The sequence below is a fragment of the Manihot esculenta genome, chromosome 7 (genome assembly GCF_001659605.2).
Source record: "Manihot esculenta cultivar AM560-2 chromosome 7, M.esculenta_v8, whole genome shotgun sequence".
In the NCBI taxonomy this organism is placed as follows: Eukaryota; Viridiplantae; Streptophyta; class Magnoliopsida; order Malpighiales; family Euphorbiaceae; genus Manihot; species Manihot esculenta.
Window position 1 is genome coordinate 11,428,632 of NC_035167.2, and position 21,092 is coordinate 11,449,723.

General features: G+C 32.7%; 2 protein-coding genes across 2 annotated transcripts; both read left to right on the top strand.

Moving 5' to 3' along the window:
• Positions 1 to 16,725: 16,725 nt before the first annotated feature.
• LOC110619820 lies at positions 16,726 to 18,165 on the top strand. The gene is made up of 2 exons (XM_021763384.2): positions 16,726 to 16,854; positions 17,677 to 18,165. Exons 1-2 carry the CDS (start codon positions 16,811 to 16,813, stop codon positions 17,993 to 17,995), a joined length of 363 nt encoding a protein of 120 aa, XP_021619076.1. The 5' UTR covers positions 16,726 to 16,810; the 3' UTR covers positions 17,996 to 18,165.
• A 2,100-nt stretch (positions 18,166 to 20,265) lies between these two features.
• LOC110618965 lies at positions 20,266 to 20,814 on the top strand. The gene has a single exon (XM_021762229.1). The coding sequence runs from the start codon at positions 20,266 to 20,268 to the stop codon at positions 20,812 to 20,814; it is 549 nt and encodes a 182-aa protein (XP_021617921.1).
• The last annotated feature ends 278 nt before the right edge of the window (positions 20,815 to 21,092 follow it).

Here is a 21,092-nt window from a genome sequence, read left to right on the forward strand (position 1 = left end):
ATGAGCTGATGTGCATGAGAAGGAGGTAGTTGGAGTTCTTAATTTTGCAATATCAGAAGATCCAAAACCATAAACCCTTCCTTTACTACTTCCAGAAATTTCAATCCACTTATTCAAATCAAAAATAGACTGACTCTCACAATTGTCATTCACATTTTCAGCAATGGCACTCAAATAAGCTCCCTAAGTAAAAAAAGAAAACATAATAAACATTTCATTAACCATACACAACTAATGATAACATAACAAATAGAAAAATAATGTGATAACATTAAATAAGCAAAAAGTAACTTACATCAACTCGTCGTGATTTTTCATCAATAAAAACACCTTGACTCCCCTTTTTTTGTGTGAGTTGCACGAAATAATTCAAGTTGAGTTGTTGCCTACCTAACTTCTTTGCCTACAAAAAAGAAATAATCACACAACACAAGATGCACGAATAATTTCTAGCCATCTATATAAAAACAGAATTGTATAAATAAAAGTAAGAAATAAAATAGTTATATCAATCTATTCTCATGAACCTCCAGTTTTATTGAACCACCAGAGTGTTCCGTAATAGTCCCATCTTTTTTTACGTTTCTATTTGCTTTACTAGTTTCTGATTTCTTTCTCCACTCTAGTGTACTCCAATATACAACAAGTTCATTCCATATCTCTGCCTCCATCCAATCTGGTCCTAAATTGTATAGATAAGCAACATCTGTCTTATTGTGCTTACGCAACAATTTGCTCCTAACTCTATTAAGAATGTCTCACAGTCTTTCTTTACCTACCTTTTCCCAAGCAATTCGAACCATATCTTCTTCACTCTCATCCCATACATATCGACTCTACAAATAACAATCAGTGTTATGTAAATTTATAAAACTTAAAATGCATATTAGAAATTTTAGAATATAAGTTGTATTTACCCCAAAAAGTCTGAAGACCTCGTCTTTTGTCTTTAAAGGTATTTCTGACCAAGTTTTCCATGAAGCAGTGTAGCGCATCTTAATGTCATTAATGATTGATCTAGTAACTGTGGAATCTAAAAAACTGCAATATTTTTATATATATTGAGTAGTTGTAAGTAATAATACATGTTAAATCAATAGCAAAAAGTTGTATATGACTTACACAGTTCATTTCAATCTAATCAATTGTCGATCAGACGGATTTGATGGGATAGGATGTCCTAAGTTCGGACCTCTAGTTCGAACTGATGATGATGAGGATGCGTTTGCTTGGCCCCCTAATGCTTGTGGAATGTGCTCCAGTGTTTCCTCATGCACCTGTACTGGCTCATCTGTTTCATTCATAGAGAGCTGCTGGCTATGTCCTCTACCTGTAACGACCCGAAAATTGGACCGCTACCGGCGCTAGGATCCGGGTCGACTTAAGGCCGTCGGGACCCGTAGCAAGCCTGACTTATAACCTGAAAACCTGTATAATCCCACACATGATCAACAGCATGCATAAAAATTTAAACCTTTCTTTTCATTCATCCAACTCAACCTGAACATACATCACATAACCATAAACATAATCATGATCCCTCTGTGGGATCTCATCAATGCCCCAACGGGCGATACAACATGAGATGAGTTGGCTTAAACATAAACATCAAGATCATGTATCAACAAGGGATTAAAATACTCATAGGGTCAAGCACATCTATAACCTCAATATACCTCATTACATAACATACTGTAATCTCTTACATTACATCATAATACATTTGTCATGTCCACAATCTAACTATTACATAGACATACTTCAAACTCTTGCTAACCTCCTGGTCTACCCTATACCTGCACATCTGGGGTTAGGGGAGAGGGGTGAGCTACAAAGCCCAGTGAGCAGAATAGTAGAAAACAATATATTAAAATTTCATGCTTTCATGGAATGCAACACATCACAACAAATCACATCTCGGATGGTATTGTCACCAATAGTCCTCTACATAGTCCAACTGTGCCGGGACGTAGAATGGGTACAACCGGTCTTTCCCTTAACATAACATATCAAACAGTCCAACTGTGCCAGGGACGTAGAATGGGTACAACCTGGACTTTCTCTTACATCGTGCCAGGGACGTAGAATGGGTACAACCTGGACTTCCATACCATATCATGCCGTAGCATCATCATGCCATATGAGGACTAAAGGGTCATCCAATAACCAATCCACATCAACATCATAAATGCAATGCAACATATTCGTGAATACTAATGCAAACAACCTACTAAATCTCATGGCATTCATGATGCATGGATCATGCTCAAAATTCATATTTCATTTAATTTAAAACTTAGGGTTTATTCCACTCACCTCTGGCTAGCTCTGACAAACTCTGTAGCAGCTGGCTCACTGCTGGGGTCCTCGGTTCCTCGGGTCCGAACCTACACAGGTGGACTCCAATGAGGGACCAAACATACATAAACATAACTCTAATATACTCCCCAAAAACCCCCTAAAACATCATGAAACAACTACATAAAAACATGCAACAAATGGCTGGACAGGGCACTTTCGGCGGCAGGTTCGGCGGCCGAAAGTCCCTCCAGAGCCGAAAGTCAGGCAGGTTCGGCGGCACCTTCGGCGGCCGAAACTCCCAGACAGAGACGAAACTCATGCATGTTCGGCGGCACCTTCGGCGGCCGAAAGTCCCAGACAGAGACGAAAGTCTCCTTTCGGGGGCAACTTCGGCAGCCGAAAGGCCTGCCTCCCCAGCCATGTTCGGCGGCCGAAAGTGCCTTCGGCTGCCGAACCTGGTTTCTGCCAAAGGGCAGAAACTTGGCTCCTTTATGCACATTTCGCCTCCCAAGCTCAAATCATGCATACCATTCCACCAAAACATGCAAAAATACATAAAATGGTTCCTAGGGGCCTCAAACTAGCATATACCCCAACTACAACACTTCAAACACACAAAATCAACATACATTGTTCAAAACATCAATATTAACCCATAACTCAACATATAACCTAACATGCATCTCTACCCATAGATCTTGCATAAAACTTATTTAAAACACATAAGAAGTTTAACATTGGCCCTTACCTCTTGAAGATCGAGAGGAAGACGACCCAAACTTGAAGATCCACGAAAATGAGCTCCTGAGTTCCCAAAGCTCCAAAACTTGTCTTAAAGCTTGAAAATCTTCAAAACCAGGTAAAAACTCATGAAAATCGAGTAAAATGGGAAGGAAAGAGCTCAAGATCGGTGAGGGGCGACGGAAAGCTCACCTTGGCCGAAAATGGGGGAAAAACTCGCCCGTTTTCGGCTAAGGGACCCTTTTATAGGTGGCTGGCCAGGCCACGTTCGGGGGCCGAATGTGCCTCCGCATGCATGCCATGTTCGGCGGCCGAACTTGGGTTTCGGCGGCCGAACCTGGGCTTCCCTCACTCATGCTTTCGGGGGCCTAACGTGCCTCCAAAACGCATGCATGTTCGGCGGCCGAACTTGACTTTCGGCGGCCGAACCTGGGTTTTCCTCCAAGGACTTTTCATGCAAAAACTCATTAAATTTTCATACTTAAAACCATGAAATACCTTAAAACATTTTATGAAAACATGTTTCTACCCTACTAGAGGCTTCCGACATCCGAGATTCCACCGGACGGTAGGAATTCCGATACCGGAGTCTAGCCGGGTATTACACTACCTCTAGATGATACTGTTCTTCGAGGCATCTAAAAAAAATAATTGTCCATTAGTTTCAATTAACAATAAAGACAAACAATATATAAAACCTTAATAAAATCAAACACATGGTAAATATATTCTGAAATATAAACAAATTCAACTCTAATTATATACTAATTTAACAAATCAAACACACTAATCAATTTAACAATACATATCAAAGTAGAGTTGAATGAAGGCATGTAAAGTAAATCGACAAAGCCGAACTATACATATCAAAAGTTATAAAAATGAGTTATAAAAAAAACTGAATAATTTTTCATATAAATGTTTACAATAATTAAAAAAAAATAGAAAAAGAAGGTGTAAAACCAACAATACCTTTTTTTTAAAAGACCTTTTAAGATTTTTTCATGATCATAGTATTTTTTAAATTAAGCTATATTACTGTGTTGATTTAGTATTTTTGAATTGACTTGTTTAGCCATGAAAGTGTAATTTTAATTTTAATTATATTCAATTAAATTAAGCTCTGCAGTACAAGCTTGCTGCTACTGCACAGCAACAAGTTGCTGTGCTTTTATTAATTGAAATATATTTTGATTAATACAAATTTATAACTAAATGAATTATATTTTTTTTTGAAATATAATTACTAAAACTAAAAATATATTTTGATTAATATAAATTTATAACTAAATGAATTATATTTTCACTATATCATAACATATTCAAAAATTAAAACTCAAAATTTCAATAATATAATAGAAAAGAAACTAAAAATCAAACTAGACACTTACTTGATAGGCAGTGGCGGCTGTGGTGAGCGGCAACGCTATGGCGGCGAGAGAGCGTCCAGCAGCGGCGACAGTGGCGGGATCGGCGGCGGCGACGATTGCGGCAAGGAGAAAGATGTGGCGTCGAGGAGAGGAGAGGAGAGGAAGAGGGCGGCTAAAATCAGAAGGGAGGATGAAAGAGATGATTAGGGTTTTTTTTTTATATTCTTTGCATTTTCTGACGGATTAGCGATAGAATAAATTTTGTCACTAATCCGTCGCAAATCCGTCACTAATCCGTCGCAAATCCGTCAAAAATATCAAAATAAAATATTCGTCGCTGATTCGTCGCTAATTCCATCGCTAACTTTTTTTTTCGACAGAAAAATAGTTTCTGTCACTAAATCCGTCACTGATAGTCCGTTTTTTTGTAGTATATGTTAATCGACATATAAAAAAACTGTTGAAAATGTAAGTGAAAAAAAATATAGATGTTATTATTTGAGCTATTATATTTATTATATTGTTTATTAAAACTTTAATATGCAAGTGCAATCAGGAGAGGCAAGCAGAGAAATAACAAAGAGCTGGAATCACAATGTATAGAAGGCAAACAAAGTCAGATTCCCAGCAATTCCAAACATCAATCGTAAGTAACGTTGTTGGTAATTTGACTCAATCCAATGAAAATACTTGAAGATATTACCATGTATAAATTTATTAGGAATTGGCAAAACTTGGAACTCTATTTGCAAAGTTTTGTATAGTAATTATTGTGGAAAAAAAAATTTCTTATTCATGGAGCATTATACATATACAGTTATGTGGAATGCTCTAAAGAATATTTTATAATAATTTTTAGAATTCTCTATAGATTGTTACAATAAATTCTCCAACTATGCAATATAGTAAAAAAAGTAGAGTAGAAGAATATAACAAAAAACTCTATATGTAAATTAGATTGAGTTTGTTTACTTAGACCGATAAAATGAATGAGAGAACTGCTAAGATGGGCTTAGGCTTGGGCTTTTGCGTATCTCACCTTGACTAAATAGAAAATGTATTATTTTATAGTTCAACACTATTGTATTTATATATTTTGTAGAATTTATTAACTTTTTTGTTTGGAATTTTTTACCAGACTATGACAAAATATGTTTTTTGCCTGTTTACTGAAAAGTTGTACTTTTCACTTTTATTTATAGTAACTTTTATCTTTATAATATATTGTGCAATTGCAGTTAATTACTTTGATGTTTTGTGTAAATTACTATATGTTTATGATGTAATTTGTACAAATTGTAATGATAGCAATATATTGCGCAAATTTTAGCAAAATATATGTTCAAATTTCTCAATTGTAATATGTATATTTGCAATTTGAAAATAGAATAATTATATATTTACAATCTTAACTTTATTTCATAATAAATAATAAAGGCACCAATTGCAAATAATAGAAAATATAAAATACATCTTCTATTTATAATCAAGTGCATTTTCATCATTGAACTACTGCAATCTTAACAAAATAAAGGCAGATTATTTACAAAACTTTTCATCATTCTAGACCTATGTGAACAACTTATAACACTAAATATATATTGCATTATACTACCACCAACTAAAATCATTACAAAATACACGTTTGTAATGCTAAATTAGCCCTATCATTTCATTTTCCTATTTGCTATTAAATTGGGTTGAATATAGTATAAGTGCAAAAACTATGATAGCAACAACACATATCAACCTCTATTTTTTTTTCACCCTTCTCTACTCTATCTCTCTCTATTTCATAAATTTTAACTCTTGATAGTAACCCCACGATTACTTGCTTAGTATGAGTTGGTATGGGAGGGTCTAGCTACAAAAAAAAAAATCACAAGCACCAACAACTTACGATCATATTTCACGCATTATAGTTAATACAACACATGCGTGTAATTAATATAACACCTACATTAAACTCTAATATTCTTGATTTGAACTTACTCCTACTTACGACACCAAAAGAACCTCATTCTCGGGTTCATATTAGTCTATGAATGCTTCAGCATAGAAATCTTCCCACAACGACATAGGGAAGAACAAACTTGTGTTGCAAACCCTCCATTTCTCTAAACATATACAAAGCATTGAAGCTAATATGTGAGATGATAATGTATCATTTAAAAGACAATGAAGAGGAGAGGGAACATTCTAATGTCCTTCAATTTTAACCCCTAGAAGTCAAATTTGGGGATTAGTGATTATTTAAGAGTTTTATATTTATAAATTTTAAAATTTTTAAAATTATTTATTACACATTTTCTTTTTTCACGTCAAGCTAATTGCACCATCCTTAATCATGTGTGGACAATTGACTACATGTGCATTGTTGACTATGTTAAGTGTTAAAAATTTACACTTTATATAAGTTTAGGTGTTAAAAGTACACATATTAAAATTTAGGAGACGAACTGATCTTTTCTTAAAAGTTAAGGGGCCAAATAATATATTATGCCAATATATATCCTAGAGTTATATCCTTCACTTTTCAACAAAAAATATTACCTTTAATTAGGTTAATTATTTTTATTTAAATGTTATTTTAAATATTGAATTGATTGATGAAAAAAAAATATAATTCTATAAAAATAACATAATTGTATATATATCACTAGAATAGAGCATTTGATTGGTCAAATTAGAAAAATCGAGAAATTACCAAATCACTATAAAATCTAGACCAAACCAAACTAATAATTAAGAGGCAATCAAAATAAATCAAATCGACATAGATCAGTTTGATTCAGCTCGGTGAACAAATTGCATTTGTCTCATTTTAAATAGAGAGACTTACTATCTAGTCCTTCAGGCAATAGAAAATTCATTAGTTAATCTCTATATTCTTAAGACCAATTTAAATTTTTTCATTATCTATAAATAACATCACCTAGTCCTTTTGTTAGCTTTTTTGTCAATCATATGAACTTTCTAACGATAAAAAAAGAGAGAGTCAAAATTTATACATTGTCTTTGATTATTATTATTAGATTCATTACAAGAAATTGCAAAATTACTCACGGAAAAATATTCCAATAGTCACAGTAAAAAAAATTATTAACCAAGTTGAAAATTTATTTTATATATTAACGGAATAAATTTCAATTAGAAAATTCTGCCGAATATGGATCTAATTCCACCTGTGAATGGTAAAATCACACTTCTATAAAATCTAACCTTAATCCTCCCAAACTTTTTTCAATAGCCAATATAATTTCAACTCAAATCAAATGCTTCATATACTCTCTCATTAATCTTAACACAAAAGCTTATATTAATAACCATATATTTATACCAAAAATTTTAAAATTTTATACACATATCATATTTTTCAGAATCAACTTTACACAAACTTTACAAAATATACTCAAAGATAGCTAATGATGTAACTCTGATTTGGCCGATAAAGATCTTGATTTATTATTCCTTGAAAATATAACCTGCATGAGGAAAAAATAAATTTCTACACGCTAGGTAAATTGCTTAGTAATGCTCAACTTTTCTTATAAAATATTTTGTAAAGGAAATATGAGAAGTTGCTAATTATCTTTAAATTACAATGCAAAAAGAAATAGAATATAAGTGATCTATTAAGAAAACTTAAATGAAATATACATATAATTCTAATGTTAGCTTATTTAAGTCAATTATCAATTCATCATATTCAATTAACGGATTATAACATAGAACTTATATATATATATATATATATATATATATATATATATATATATATATATATATAATTAAAGTCAAATTCTTTATCATACCCTTAATAATAATTGAAATTTTATATGATAATAAAAATTTAACTTTAAAACTATATAATATAGCAAATTTAAGAATCTTTCAAATATCCTTTTAAATTATTATTTCTCAGTAACAGAAATTTAAACTCAACGTAAAACAGTCTTAATCTTAATTTCAATTAAATTAATAATACATATTTTACTATACATTCATATTTAATTTCAAACACATGATTTGCATTTCAATATGTTTCATATATTTAAGAGAAATACCATTTATCTTATACTTTGCTATAATTTCTAATACGTAAAATATTTCTTTTTGATTATACAAATAAATTAATAATCAAACAATATTTTCTTTCTCTTTTTTTATTATATATTTTTTTAAGTTTTAAACATTTCTCATGTTTTTTTTTAAATGCTAAGCTATATAAACATTTACGGTAAGTTCATAAATATGAGTTCTTTAATTATTTAAATGAAAATCAATAATATCAAAAATATTTTTTTGTAATTCAATAAATAAATTTTATTTTATATATTATTGAAAAATTTCTTATATAATGTATTAATTTTTTTACACGTGCATATTTAATAATTTAATTTTTTATTATATCAATACTATTATTTTTCAATCATTATAAATTTTTTAACTCTGACCCTATAAACTCTAACAGGACTGTACGTCAGGTAAAGAAAATTGTAACTAGCCAAAACTGTAGGGCACCAAATGCCAAAACTGTATGGTATTCCTATATCAAGTACCGAAATCCATATTACCTGTAGTGCAATATTGCTAAATCTGTATATGACATACCATACCCTTACTAAATATGACTCCCACCAAATTTACTAGGGTCAAAGATTACCATTAAGTATTATTTTTTTACTAATATGCTTATATTTATCAATAACATAAGTTTTATATTCAAATAAACGAAATATTATAATTTACGTATTTTTCAATATAATTATTTATTCCATAGCACATATTATACAAGAAAATATTACATACTCTTATATAAATCATATTATTTTATGCATGTGGAAAATTTCAATTGTATTCATCATTTGCATAAATTTTTAAAAATTTTAAATTATCTAAATACAATTGCTCATAATATTCCAACTATATACATTTTATTTTGCATGTACATATGTATTTTTTTTTCTTTCTTTTAACTTTATTAGAAATCTTTAAAGTATAAGATATACATTAATATATTATATATATATATATATCTATATATATATATATATATATATATATATATATATATATATATATAGATAGATAGATATATTTTTGGCTAATTTAACTATTATAGTTTTTTAATATCCTTATCTTAATTTATAATTTTATAAATAAAATTATTTATATGCTATTTACCTTAATCTGATTAACCCTATTAAATTTTTAATAAATAATTTATTTAACATGAAAATCTATAGATATACTTTAAATTTAATATCACTACCATTTGGCCTATAAAAATTTTTACTTTTTATTTTTTATTTATCTTTCGCCTTTAAATTTTTGTCATTAATTTTATACTAACAATAAAACTAAGCATTTTATAATTTAACAATAAGGTAGAATATATTACACTTAAATTTATAAATTATTTTAATTTCACAAATTTACATTTACACTTTTATAATTTTAGCCGGTTTACCTTTAATTCTTAATAAGATTTATTAAATTCTCATGCATATTTTAATTAATGGGTTGAATTTCATTTTAATTTTAAATTTAAATTCAATTATTATAATATTATTTAAATTTCTCATTTAATCCAAAATTTTCTTCAAATTTCCATTCAACATCTCATTCAATTTACCACTTAATTACTTTAGTCTAACACCACAATTTACAATTTAATGATCTATAACTTTGTCAAGATTTTTTTTTATTTAACTCAAAAGTTTCTTTTTCTATCATTATTATTTATAAAGCTACTCATTTAATATAATTTCTATACTTTAACTTAGTCTCATAATTTCTAATTTTTCCTTAAAATTTTGGCTCTACTTCTCTTTTATCCTTTCAATTTATTTATTTATTTTTATCCTAAAGTTTCACTTTAATATTTTTCTATAACATTTAACACTAAATAAAACATATCCAATTTATTTTTATGTTAATAAATTTTATTTTAGCCCTTAAAATTTTAATTTGATTCCTCTATGCTTTTCATTGTAGAAATTTCTTGCAAATCTCACAATCTCAATTTATACATGTATTAAAATTTCATTTTAATCCTTGACAAATTCAACCAACTCCCCTTCTTTCATACAAAATTTTCATCTTAATCTAAAAGAGTTCTAATATCTTTATTTTAGTCCAAATTATAATTTTAATATGCAAAGTTTTAAGTCCTTTAATTTCCGTAATTTTCATAATTAAATCTTATATAAAATTTCAAATTTAACATATAGAAATTATAAAATTTCCATAATAAAATTTTCATGTTTATCATTTTTTTCATTTATTCTAACTTTAAATATTCAATGTATTTCAATTATTATTTACTTGATTCAATTTCTCCAATATAATAAAAATTCAAATCAAACATAATTGACTAATTAAAAATTATTTAAGAAAAATCGAGTACAAACCTTAAATCTTCAAAATCCCTACACTATCTTTTCTTCTTCTTCCTTCCTAAGCTCCCCTTTCTTTTCCTTTCAAATTTTTTTAAAATCTTCTCAACTTGATTTTCATAAATCATAAGAAAATAACCCAAATAAATCCAATTTTTCTCTAATAATTCTTATAAATATGATAATAAATACTTAAAAATTAAGATTTCACACATACCTTTAAATGTTCTATATTTGGTAACTATTTCCTCTTTCTTCAATCTTGAAATTTCTCTCAATTTTTACTTTTTTTTTTTTTATATATTTATCTAGGAAAGGGTTAGGATGAGAAGGAGATTTAACTTTAGGGTGCAAAAGAGAAATTTAGTATAAGAGAAGATGGAAATTGGTGGAGAATTTTTTTTTTTCTCCTCTTTCCTTCGGTGATGGAAAGAAGAAAGTGGAGGAAGATGACTTTCCTTTTCTCTTTCTTTCTTTCTTTCTTTCTTTTTCTTTTTCTTTTTTTTAATGGTTAAGAAGAAGCCAAATGTCAAGATTTTATTGGCTCTATTAAAAATAATTTTATTTTATTATTTTACCCATAAAAAGTTAATAATTACACATTAACCTCACTTCTTTTTTTTTTCTATTACACATTTTTCCAAATTCTTTATCTATTTAGTCAAATATGTCCTTATGAAATTTGGTCTAAGACATTCTATAACATATTTTTCTTTAATTTTAATCTTTTACAATAATACTAAATAAGTTCATATATTTATTTTTCATTTGAATTTTTCACCATTCTAATGAACTTATTTTAATTCTAAATTAATTATTTGATCATTATTGAATATTACTATTTACGGATAGTGAAAGTACCGGGCGCCTTTCAAGTGGTACTATTCACTATTTAGAAATTATACTATTCACAATCCGAATTTTCAAGGCGTTATAAAGAAATTCTCTAATCATTAGTCCAAAACTATGTGGAACATTGTTTGTCAATTTTTTTTAAATTTTAAATAATTTTCTTTAACCACCAATCTGCCTTAGGCATTAAGACTTGAGTGTTTTTATTTATTTTTTTATTACAGTGATAATTTTATCCTCAATACAATTGTCAACCGAAAAAAAAGTATGGGAAGAAATGCTCATCCTCATGAGCTTTTTGAGCGCACACACAAGAGAAATGGGACAGTTTATTGATGCGAGGTCCCCATCTATTTATGTAAGTTTTTAAAATGTTAAATTTATAATTAGTTCTTAAATTTTTATATTATCTGTAACGACCTGGAAACCAGACCACTACCGGCGTTAGAATTCAGATCGATTTAAGGTCACCGGAACCCGTAGCAAGCCTACTATGCATCCTGTGTACCTGATAAAATCCTAAACATGAACATACATTTTTATAAAAATTTTAAACTTTTCATAAAAATTTTAAACTTTTCATATACCAAGCTTGACCTGTACATTCCTCATAAACTGTAAACATAAAACCCACACTAAAACTCTCATCAAATGCTCTAGTATGGTCAACATCATATACATCAAGCTTGGATCAACATAACTCATTATAAAACTTTTACATAAAAACATATTCATTGGGATAAACAAACATAAACTAGGGCAAAGCACAAATCTAATCCATTACTACTATTCTATTACAAAAACTTATACCAGCCTTTAGCCGACTTCACGAGTTATTCTTGACTCTGCAAACTTGGGGTTAGGGGAAATGGATAAACTACAAGAGCCTAGTGAGCAGAACAGTAAAAAAATAGTTTAATAAACATATGCTCTCATGAAATGCATCACAACACAAACAATATACATCAAGGATTGACTTATCACCAGTAACCCTCTACATAATCCAAATAATGCCCGGCCCTCGACGGAGCTCCTCAGGATTTCCTCTTAAACATAACATAACATATCCAACTATGCCAGGGGCGTAGAATAGGCAAGCCCTAGTCTTTCCCTTACATCGTGTCAGGGGCATAGAATGGGCAAGCCCTGGACTTCCATATCATATCATATCGTATCGTATCATATCGAGGGCTAGTGGGTCATCCAATATCCATCCACAACAACAGTAAATATGCATTGCATCATATTCGTGAATTCTAATGCAAACATCCTATAAACATGACATTCGTGATGCATGAACATGCTCAAAAGTTTGATTACTTAAAAATAATAGATTAATTTAGTTCTACTCACCTCTGACTGACGCTTTATTAACACTAGAGCAGTTACCTCACTGCTGGCCTCTACTGTCTCCCAGGTCTGATCCTACACAGGTGGACTCAAATGAGGAACCAACTCAACTATTACATGACTCTAAACAACTCCCTAAAAACCCCCTAAAACATCACAACACATGCATATAAAACAAGCAAAGAAAGGCTGGGCACAGGACTTTCGGCGGCACCTTCGGCGGCCGAAGGTCCTCTACAGATCCGAAAGTCGGGGTCCTTCGAGGGCAAGTTCGGCGGTCGAAGGTCCTCCATAAATCCAAAAGTCAGGGACTTTCGGGGGCCGAAACTCCCTCACAGATCCGAAAGTGCATGCTTTTGAGGGCAGGTTAGGCGGCCAAAAGGCTGCCTCCCATGCAGGTTCGACGGCCGAATCCTGATTTGGCGGCCGAACTTGGGTTCTCCAAAATGGCAGAACCCGATTTTGCCTCATGCATTTCAACCCAAAACTCTCAAATCCTCACACCCAACTTCCCATAACATGCATACTCATTCCAACAAGCATAAGGGGCATAAAAACTAACTTAAGCCCCAACAACAACAACAAAAACATCACATAAGCATACATTCATCAATAATCTAACTTAAAGCTTATAACCTTAGATCTAGCCATTTCATGCATTCATTTACCCTTAACCCTTTTTAAAACTTACTTAAAACAAAATAAAGAGCAAGGATCTACACTTACCTCTTGAAGATCAAAGGTAGATGTGACCCCAAACTTGGAGGTGAGGAGGAAAACGGTCTCCGGAGGTCTCCAAGCTTTAAAACTTTGGATTCAAGCTTAAAACTTCAAAAACAAGCAAAAACTCATGAAAATTTGAAGGAAAAACATAAATCATCAAAGGAAGGGCAAGAACTCACCTTTACCCGAAAATGGAGAGAGAAACTCTCCCATTTTCGGACTGGAGGCCTCTTATAGGTGGCTGGCTAGACCACATTCGGGGGCCGAAAGAGCTCCCGAGGTAGCGCCATGTTCGGCGGCCGAACATGAGGTTCGGCGGCTGAACCTGAGCTTAGCCTTCAAAAATATTTTTCTTTCATTTTTAAAACTTTAACTCAAAACCAAACAATAAAATCATGAAAATCATTTGTAAAAACATCTTTTACCCTTCTAAGAAGTTTCGGTATCCGAGATTCCGGATTCCAATGGGAATTCCGTCGGAAAGTTGAAATTCCAACACCAGAGTCTAGCCGGGTAATACATTATCAAATAAATTTTATGTTAATATATTTTTATACTGTAGGAGTGCTTCATAAAGTTAGAGTCTGCTACGCAACAATAAGAGGGAATGAGTGAGTCGCCAGACATAGATGAGACCCAACTATATTACGAGGTAGTTGTCGGGCAGAATAAGAGTCGGGTTTATGGATTAAGGTTCCATGTTTCTATATATTTTCGTAGTTCTTCACATTATTCTGCCCCATTCACCTCTACACCCCATGTAGATGCTGTTGTGAGTGAGGAAATGAACATATGACGAAGAATAAAATAGATTGGCTCGAGACGAAGAATGGTAGACTAAACTCAATTGTAGAGTAGCTGCAGGAGTTTATGTACAGGATGATGGCCGGGACATCCTCTCAAACATCCACTCCTATCCCCTCCTACTCTATAACAACACCGTGATGATGTCATGTTCGATCCTGATCAGCATATAGACAGTGATGAAGATACAGATGATGAGGTGGCAAGTTTAGTTCAATATGTTTTATGGATGATGATGCCACTTTTATTTTAACTTGTGGAACTTAGTACATATTTTACTTATTTTATTATTTATAAAATGTTTGACATTTTAAAACACTTTTACTTTTTTAATTTTAATTTTACTAATTAAGTTGGTACTTGTTTTTATATAATATAATTGATTATATTTGAATTGAGATCATTAATATTAATGTACAGGTGTAGCATTATGAAAATTTGGGATATAATGAAAGAATAAATGGTGCCACGATTAAAATCCTAAAGTCACTAACGGATTACCAACATAGAGTCCGTTGGTATCAATAACAGATGAAATTTGTTGTTGTTCTCTACATTAACAGAATAGTGAGGGAAATGACGTCAGTATCTGTAATTGAATAGTGTCGAAAATTTCGACAATAATATTATAAAATCAATTGTCAAGAACGTTTGATGTTTATAACGGACGGGTCATCCGTTGTAAATAACAACGGATATTTCCATTGTTGGTTCCTTTGTAGGTACTAATACAATTATCAATGAAGTTTTCTACAATGGATATAATCCGTTGGTACTCTGTTAGTGATTTGAATCAGTAACAAAATTATGTTCAAAATCCGTTAGTAAATTGTGAATTTATTGTAGTATTATCAATGGATAATAATAAAATTAAATAATAATTTAAATTTTATAGATATATATCAGTAGATTTACGATCAATATTATTATGTATTAAAATTGTAACATCATTTTAATAATATTTATATCTTACATAATGTTTCTAAAATTGAGTTTGACAGACTTTTCAAATGATTTTATGCAATTATTAGAAGAATAAAAACCTTTTTAGACTAAAATTGAGATGAAACCATGGTACTTCAAAAAAAGAAAAACTAAGTCACACCAACTCAACGATCTTCCACAAAGAAAAAAAAAATCATATATTCTAATTAGGTGCTTAAATTAACAAGGGCATCAAAACCATAACCATTAATTTCTTTTACCATTTATGGAGGATACCCACTAGTGATGTTGTTTTGAACCACAGGTCTAAGATATTCATATATTACTATTTCTCTCTATTGAAAAAAAAAAATTGATCTGTTTGTCCACTTTTGCTTTATCAATTTCTATTTGTACTTTTGCCCATAACCTTCACCACTAGTGTCAATAGAACTTATTCTTCATTTGATGCAGACCCATATCACGAAGATTTAATTTTACTCATTCAAAAATAATTATTAAAATGCAATTGTAAAATTTAAATTTAAAGAAATTTAAATTAAGTCCATAAGTATAAATTAAAGCTCGACCATTCTATTGATATTCAATGATAAATTTAAGAGTAGATTAAACTAAGAGAAATTTACTATTTGCTGAATGTCATATAAGAAAATCCATTAGTTGTTCTCTCAATTTTAAAAAGTATATTAAAATATTTTTAAAATTTTAAAAAAATTTCTTATTAATCTTTCTATTAGTTTTAGCTGTTAATTATTTTATTATTTAATCTCTATGAAAAAATTTATTAGTTAATCTCTCAATTTAATTTGTAAGAATATCTATTAAGTAATCTCTTTGTATTTGAAAATATTTTAAACTTTTCAATTACATTTAATGATTAAAATAAATGAAAAAATTAATTTTTAAATTTTTAAAATTTTTAAAGACATTTTAACATATTTTCAAAATTAATAGACTAATTAATAAGTTTTTCTATATTAAAGGGACCAAATAATAAGTTTTTCTTAAATAAATTTGCAATTGATTTCCACTTTTTATTAACTAAGAATCTCAATCTTAGAATTAAATTTTCTTCTTTTTCTTGTGAATTTATTAATTTTAATATGAATAATTTATCTTTAAATGAAAAACTTAAAATAATGCATGAAAGTTACTATGGAATAAAGTGATTAAGGACAGAGTACGAGCATAAGGTGACTATAAATAGAGGACATCAAGGACTTCCCAAGCTTCCAAGCCACCATCATCAACTTTAAACCTTAGAAACCCTAAGGCCTTTCTTCTCTAGCACTCCACAAAAACTTGCTTTTGTGCCTCTTCTGCATGGCCAAGCCTGGAATTGCAAAAGCAAAGATGCTAATTCTTAGGTAATCTAGCCTTACATTTCATCTATATTCTTTAAATATATCATCTTTATTCTACTTAATTAATAATTCACATTGTTTTTTTTTTAATTTTTTTCTTTTTTTTCAACTTTAAAATTATATAATCTCTATAATAACAAAAACCCAGAAAAATATGAAATGATTTTTTGCAAGAATAAATATGTGGTAGCTGGTGATCATATAACTCAAAGGGAAATTCTATCAATTTTTTTTTAAAAAAAAAATTTCACCAATTATTTTTATTGAATATTTAAAAGAGTTGTACTTGATGATAATAATAATAATAATTTTTTATTCTTGTAAGTGTTAAATCAAAATCTTAATTTTAATTCTTTTTTTAAGTCATTCATGAACTATTTAATTCAAATTTATTGATGTTCAAGTGGATTTGAATATAAATTTTCAAAGGGGAATAGATTTCAGTTGCACCTTTTTCCTTTTATAATTGTGTAATATATACTTTTCATGTAAACTTTTACTTGGTTTATACACTGAGAATCTATTCTTCCAAATCTAACCCATAAATCAAACTGTACTTACTGTACTTATGTCTACTTTGCCCTAACTCTTGGTCCTACACAATCACCAGCCAGCAATCATGGTGAGATCTGCTATTGTAAAATAAAAAAAAAAAAAAATTTAATTAGGTTAACATCCATTTCTTGATTTTATTATCGTTGTCACTATTTAATTTTCAATTTATTAATTTAGTTGTAATTGATTTTATTCAAAACCCTTTCAAGTTGGCTAATTAATCCGGATAATATCAAAAATTTTTAAGCTAATGCATGCTAGATCTTGCAGGGAAGCTAGACGAATCAATAACCAATTTGTTAATCTTTCAACGACAGAACGACACTATCATCACTATCATTATCATCGTTATCGATCAGAAGAATTGGGAGACTCGGTTATGGAAGCGAAGACTGAGGATGAATCTTGTTGGTTGCCTCATCCTCGCACCGGAATATACATGCCGAAGGGCCATGAATGGGTGATGGATGATGTGCCAGAGGGTGCAGCTTCTTTTAATCAGACATACTGGCTGAGGAATGTTGATGGTGTTGAGAGGCCTGACCCTGATGTTCCTTCTGATCATTACTTGGCTAAAGATTTCTATTAACTATAATATATATATATGTAGTACTTAATAGCTTAAGTTACATTACAAGCTGTGATAGACTATATAAAGTCAAGGAAGGAAGAGTTTAAATGTAATGTTGTAACTTGCTAAATATATACTGCAAGTATTTAAATTTCTGTATGTATAAAAAATAATAAATAAAATCCATTTCTACACATAAATTTCTCCGTAACCTAAAAAATAAGGGTACTCTCCCCTTAATATTGAAAGTGGTGGATTAAGGGCACTTTTGGCATATTGAAAATAAGGGCACACTCCCCTTAATATTGTTGTGGTGGATTAAGAATAAATAATTCGGGATGCTTTTTCAGCCGAATTAACTCCTGATTAATACTTTGCCAAAAAGCCAAAATCCTGATTAATAAAGAAAAGGAACTCCCATGGTTACTAATCAATGACCGCCGGACTTCTGACACTCGAGACTGGGTTTTGGAGAAAAAAATAGGTCCAAAGCCTAGTAGAAGCTTCTAAGCAGGCTGACCCATCAGCGCATCATCCGGCCCGTGACCAAAGCAGGTTGGACTGCCCCAAGACTTGGACCCATTAGAGAAGAGTCTAGCTCGTGTGATGTGACGGGAGGTAGAAGAGCAGACTCGGCTATGCCATGGCCCTATCAGTATGCGCGCCGGAAGAGAATTAAATGGTCGTCTGACGAGAATGGGCAAGCCAGTACGTCCGTACATATGGGTCTGCGTGACAGAGACAAGTGTTACTGTAGCAGGATGGCGGTTATACGTCACTAGAAAATAAGAAAAAAGGGAATAAAGGGGAATACGTGATTCTCCCAGACTAAATTTACACACACCCTTATAAACTCTATTTTTTCTGGATCTCAGAACATCAATTGGCGCCGTCTGTGAAAAACGAAGGAGATCTTTTCGTCACTAACCACTGAGATCCACATGGCTAACCATAACGAAAATCACACCACCAACACCTCAAATCACCTGAGTTCTACTCATAAAGGTCAGCAGTTTTCATTTTCTAGTCCCACAACCCCACCAAACCAACCACTGGTACTGTTTAATCCCTCACTGAGCTCGACAGGGAATGCACCCAGAACCACCTTGTTTGATCAAGAGCTAAAAATCATGGCTCTTCAGCTCCAAAATACCGCCCACTAAATGGGGCAAATGCTGCTACAGAGGGGCCTCAGTACCCCGCTGAGAGTACCCCCTGTAACTGAAGGCTTTAATGCCACTGAACCCCAATCCACCTTCAACTACCAAGTCCCCCAATAGAGTAGCCAGAGAACGGGTGAAAGAAGTGGAGAGGCCAATAGGGAAAATGAGCCCGCGGTCAGAGCTAGAGGACGGAGAACTTATTGAAAACGATGAGGTGGAGAGCTATTCTACTAGGCCAACGGGAAGGACAGAAAGTGAAGAGTGGGAGAGGGGATACCGCCTGGAAAAAAGGCCAAGGTAAGAGGAGACATATGTAGACTGAAAGTTGCAAAGAATGAAGAAACAACTCTTGGCTGAACTAAGGGCAAAAGATAATAGCCAGGTCCTCTTACCCACATCCTCACCATTTTCAAGATGGATCTAGCAGGAGACTATCCCGAAGAAGTTCATGATGCCAACGATGGCGGCCTATGATGATGCAGGAAACCCCCAGAAGCACATCCTGAACTAGAAGACCTTCATGGAGCTCCAAACTCTCTCAGACGCCCTAATATGTAAAGTCTTCCTCACTACCCTCATAGGGCAGGCTCGGGCATGGTTTAACAGTCTGGAGGTAGGGAGCATTAAGAGCTTTACGGATCTAGCCAACATATTCATCAGTCGGTTTATTACAGGGGTCCCAGATGAGAGGAAGACCAGCTACTTGGAGACGGTTCGACAGAAGAATGAGTCCTTGAGGGAGTATGTGGCCAGATTCAACTTGGAGGCCTTGTAGATCTCCGAGCTGGATGAAGCAAGGGCAGTGGAGGCTATGCAAAAGGGGACTACATCCCTTGAATTTTTTGGGTCACTGTGCAGAAAGCTACCCACGACCCTAGCAGAACTGATGAAGAGAGCTGAAAAATACATAAGGCAGGATGATGCCTTGACCACCAGTAGATTTTCTAGGGAGGCAGAGACAGGGGGAAGGCTGTGGAGGAGAGAAGGCTTGAGAGGCAAGAAAGGAAGCAAAATTGGGGGCCTGAGATGAACAGACAGCCTTGGGATAGGAGAGAACAGAGGGCATATCAACCTCGGATCCTTGAGGTAATCACACCCCTGAATGCATCTAGAGCTGAGGTATTCATGGCGGTGCAGGACAAATACTTTGTCCAATGGCCTAAACCCATGAGAGCTGAAGCCAGCCGAAGGGAACCGAATAAATACTACCAATACCACCGGACACACGGCCACGATACCAACAGCTGCTACCAGCTAATTAATGAAATAGAAAGATTGATCAAGAGGGGGCACCTCCGGAACTTCATGAAAAAACTAAAAGGAGAGAGGCCCCAGCAGAACGCAGTGGCAGAGAGACCCCACAGACAGGGAACAGGGACTGTGAATGACCGCTCTAGTGGAACCATTAACATGATCATGGCAGGAATCGGAGGTTGGATTAGCAGGAGAGGGAAGAAAAGAAGCCGGAATGGAGAGGGGAGCAGCAATGAAGTCCTGCATATAGTGGAGCACTCCCCAGTGGCCATCTCCTTTTCTCCTGAAGATGCTCACGGGATCCAAATGCCCTATGACGACGTCTTAGTCATTGAGGTCGCCATTCACAACTTCAAGGTCCGCAAGATCCTAGTAGACGATGGGAGTAAAGTGAACCTGTTGTCCTATAGAGTCTTTTAGCAGATGAATATACAGGATGAGGAGCTGGTGAGGGATCAGACCCTAGTCAAAGAGATAGGGGGAACCCCGGTGGCAGTAGAAGGGAAGGTAAAAGTAGCTCTGATGTTGGGAGAACCACCCATGTCACGCACTTACTATGCAATCTTCCTGGTGGTGAAGCTCCCCCTAAGCTACAATGCCATTCTGGGAAGGCCGGTGCTGTATGATTGTGAAGCAATAACCAGCATCCGGTACCTGAACATGAAATTTCCCACTGAGGCAGGGGTAGGGGTAGTCCG

What these genes read in the sequence shown, in the direction of transcription:
- LOC110619820 (XM_021763384.2), top strand. Translation starts at nt 16,811, where the DNA reads ATGGCCAAGCCTGGAATTGCAAAAGCAAAGATGCTAATTCTTAG. An exon ending in GCAAAGATGCTAATTCTTAG is followed by an intron (nt 16,855 to 17,676) that starts GTAATCTAGCCT and finishes TAGATCTTGCAG; the next exon opens with GGAAGCTAGACGAATCAATA.
- LOC110618965 (XM_021762229.1), top strand. Translation starts at nt 20,266, where the DNA reads ATGGCGGTGCAGGACAAATACTTTGTCCAATGGCCTAAACCCATGAGA.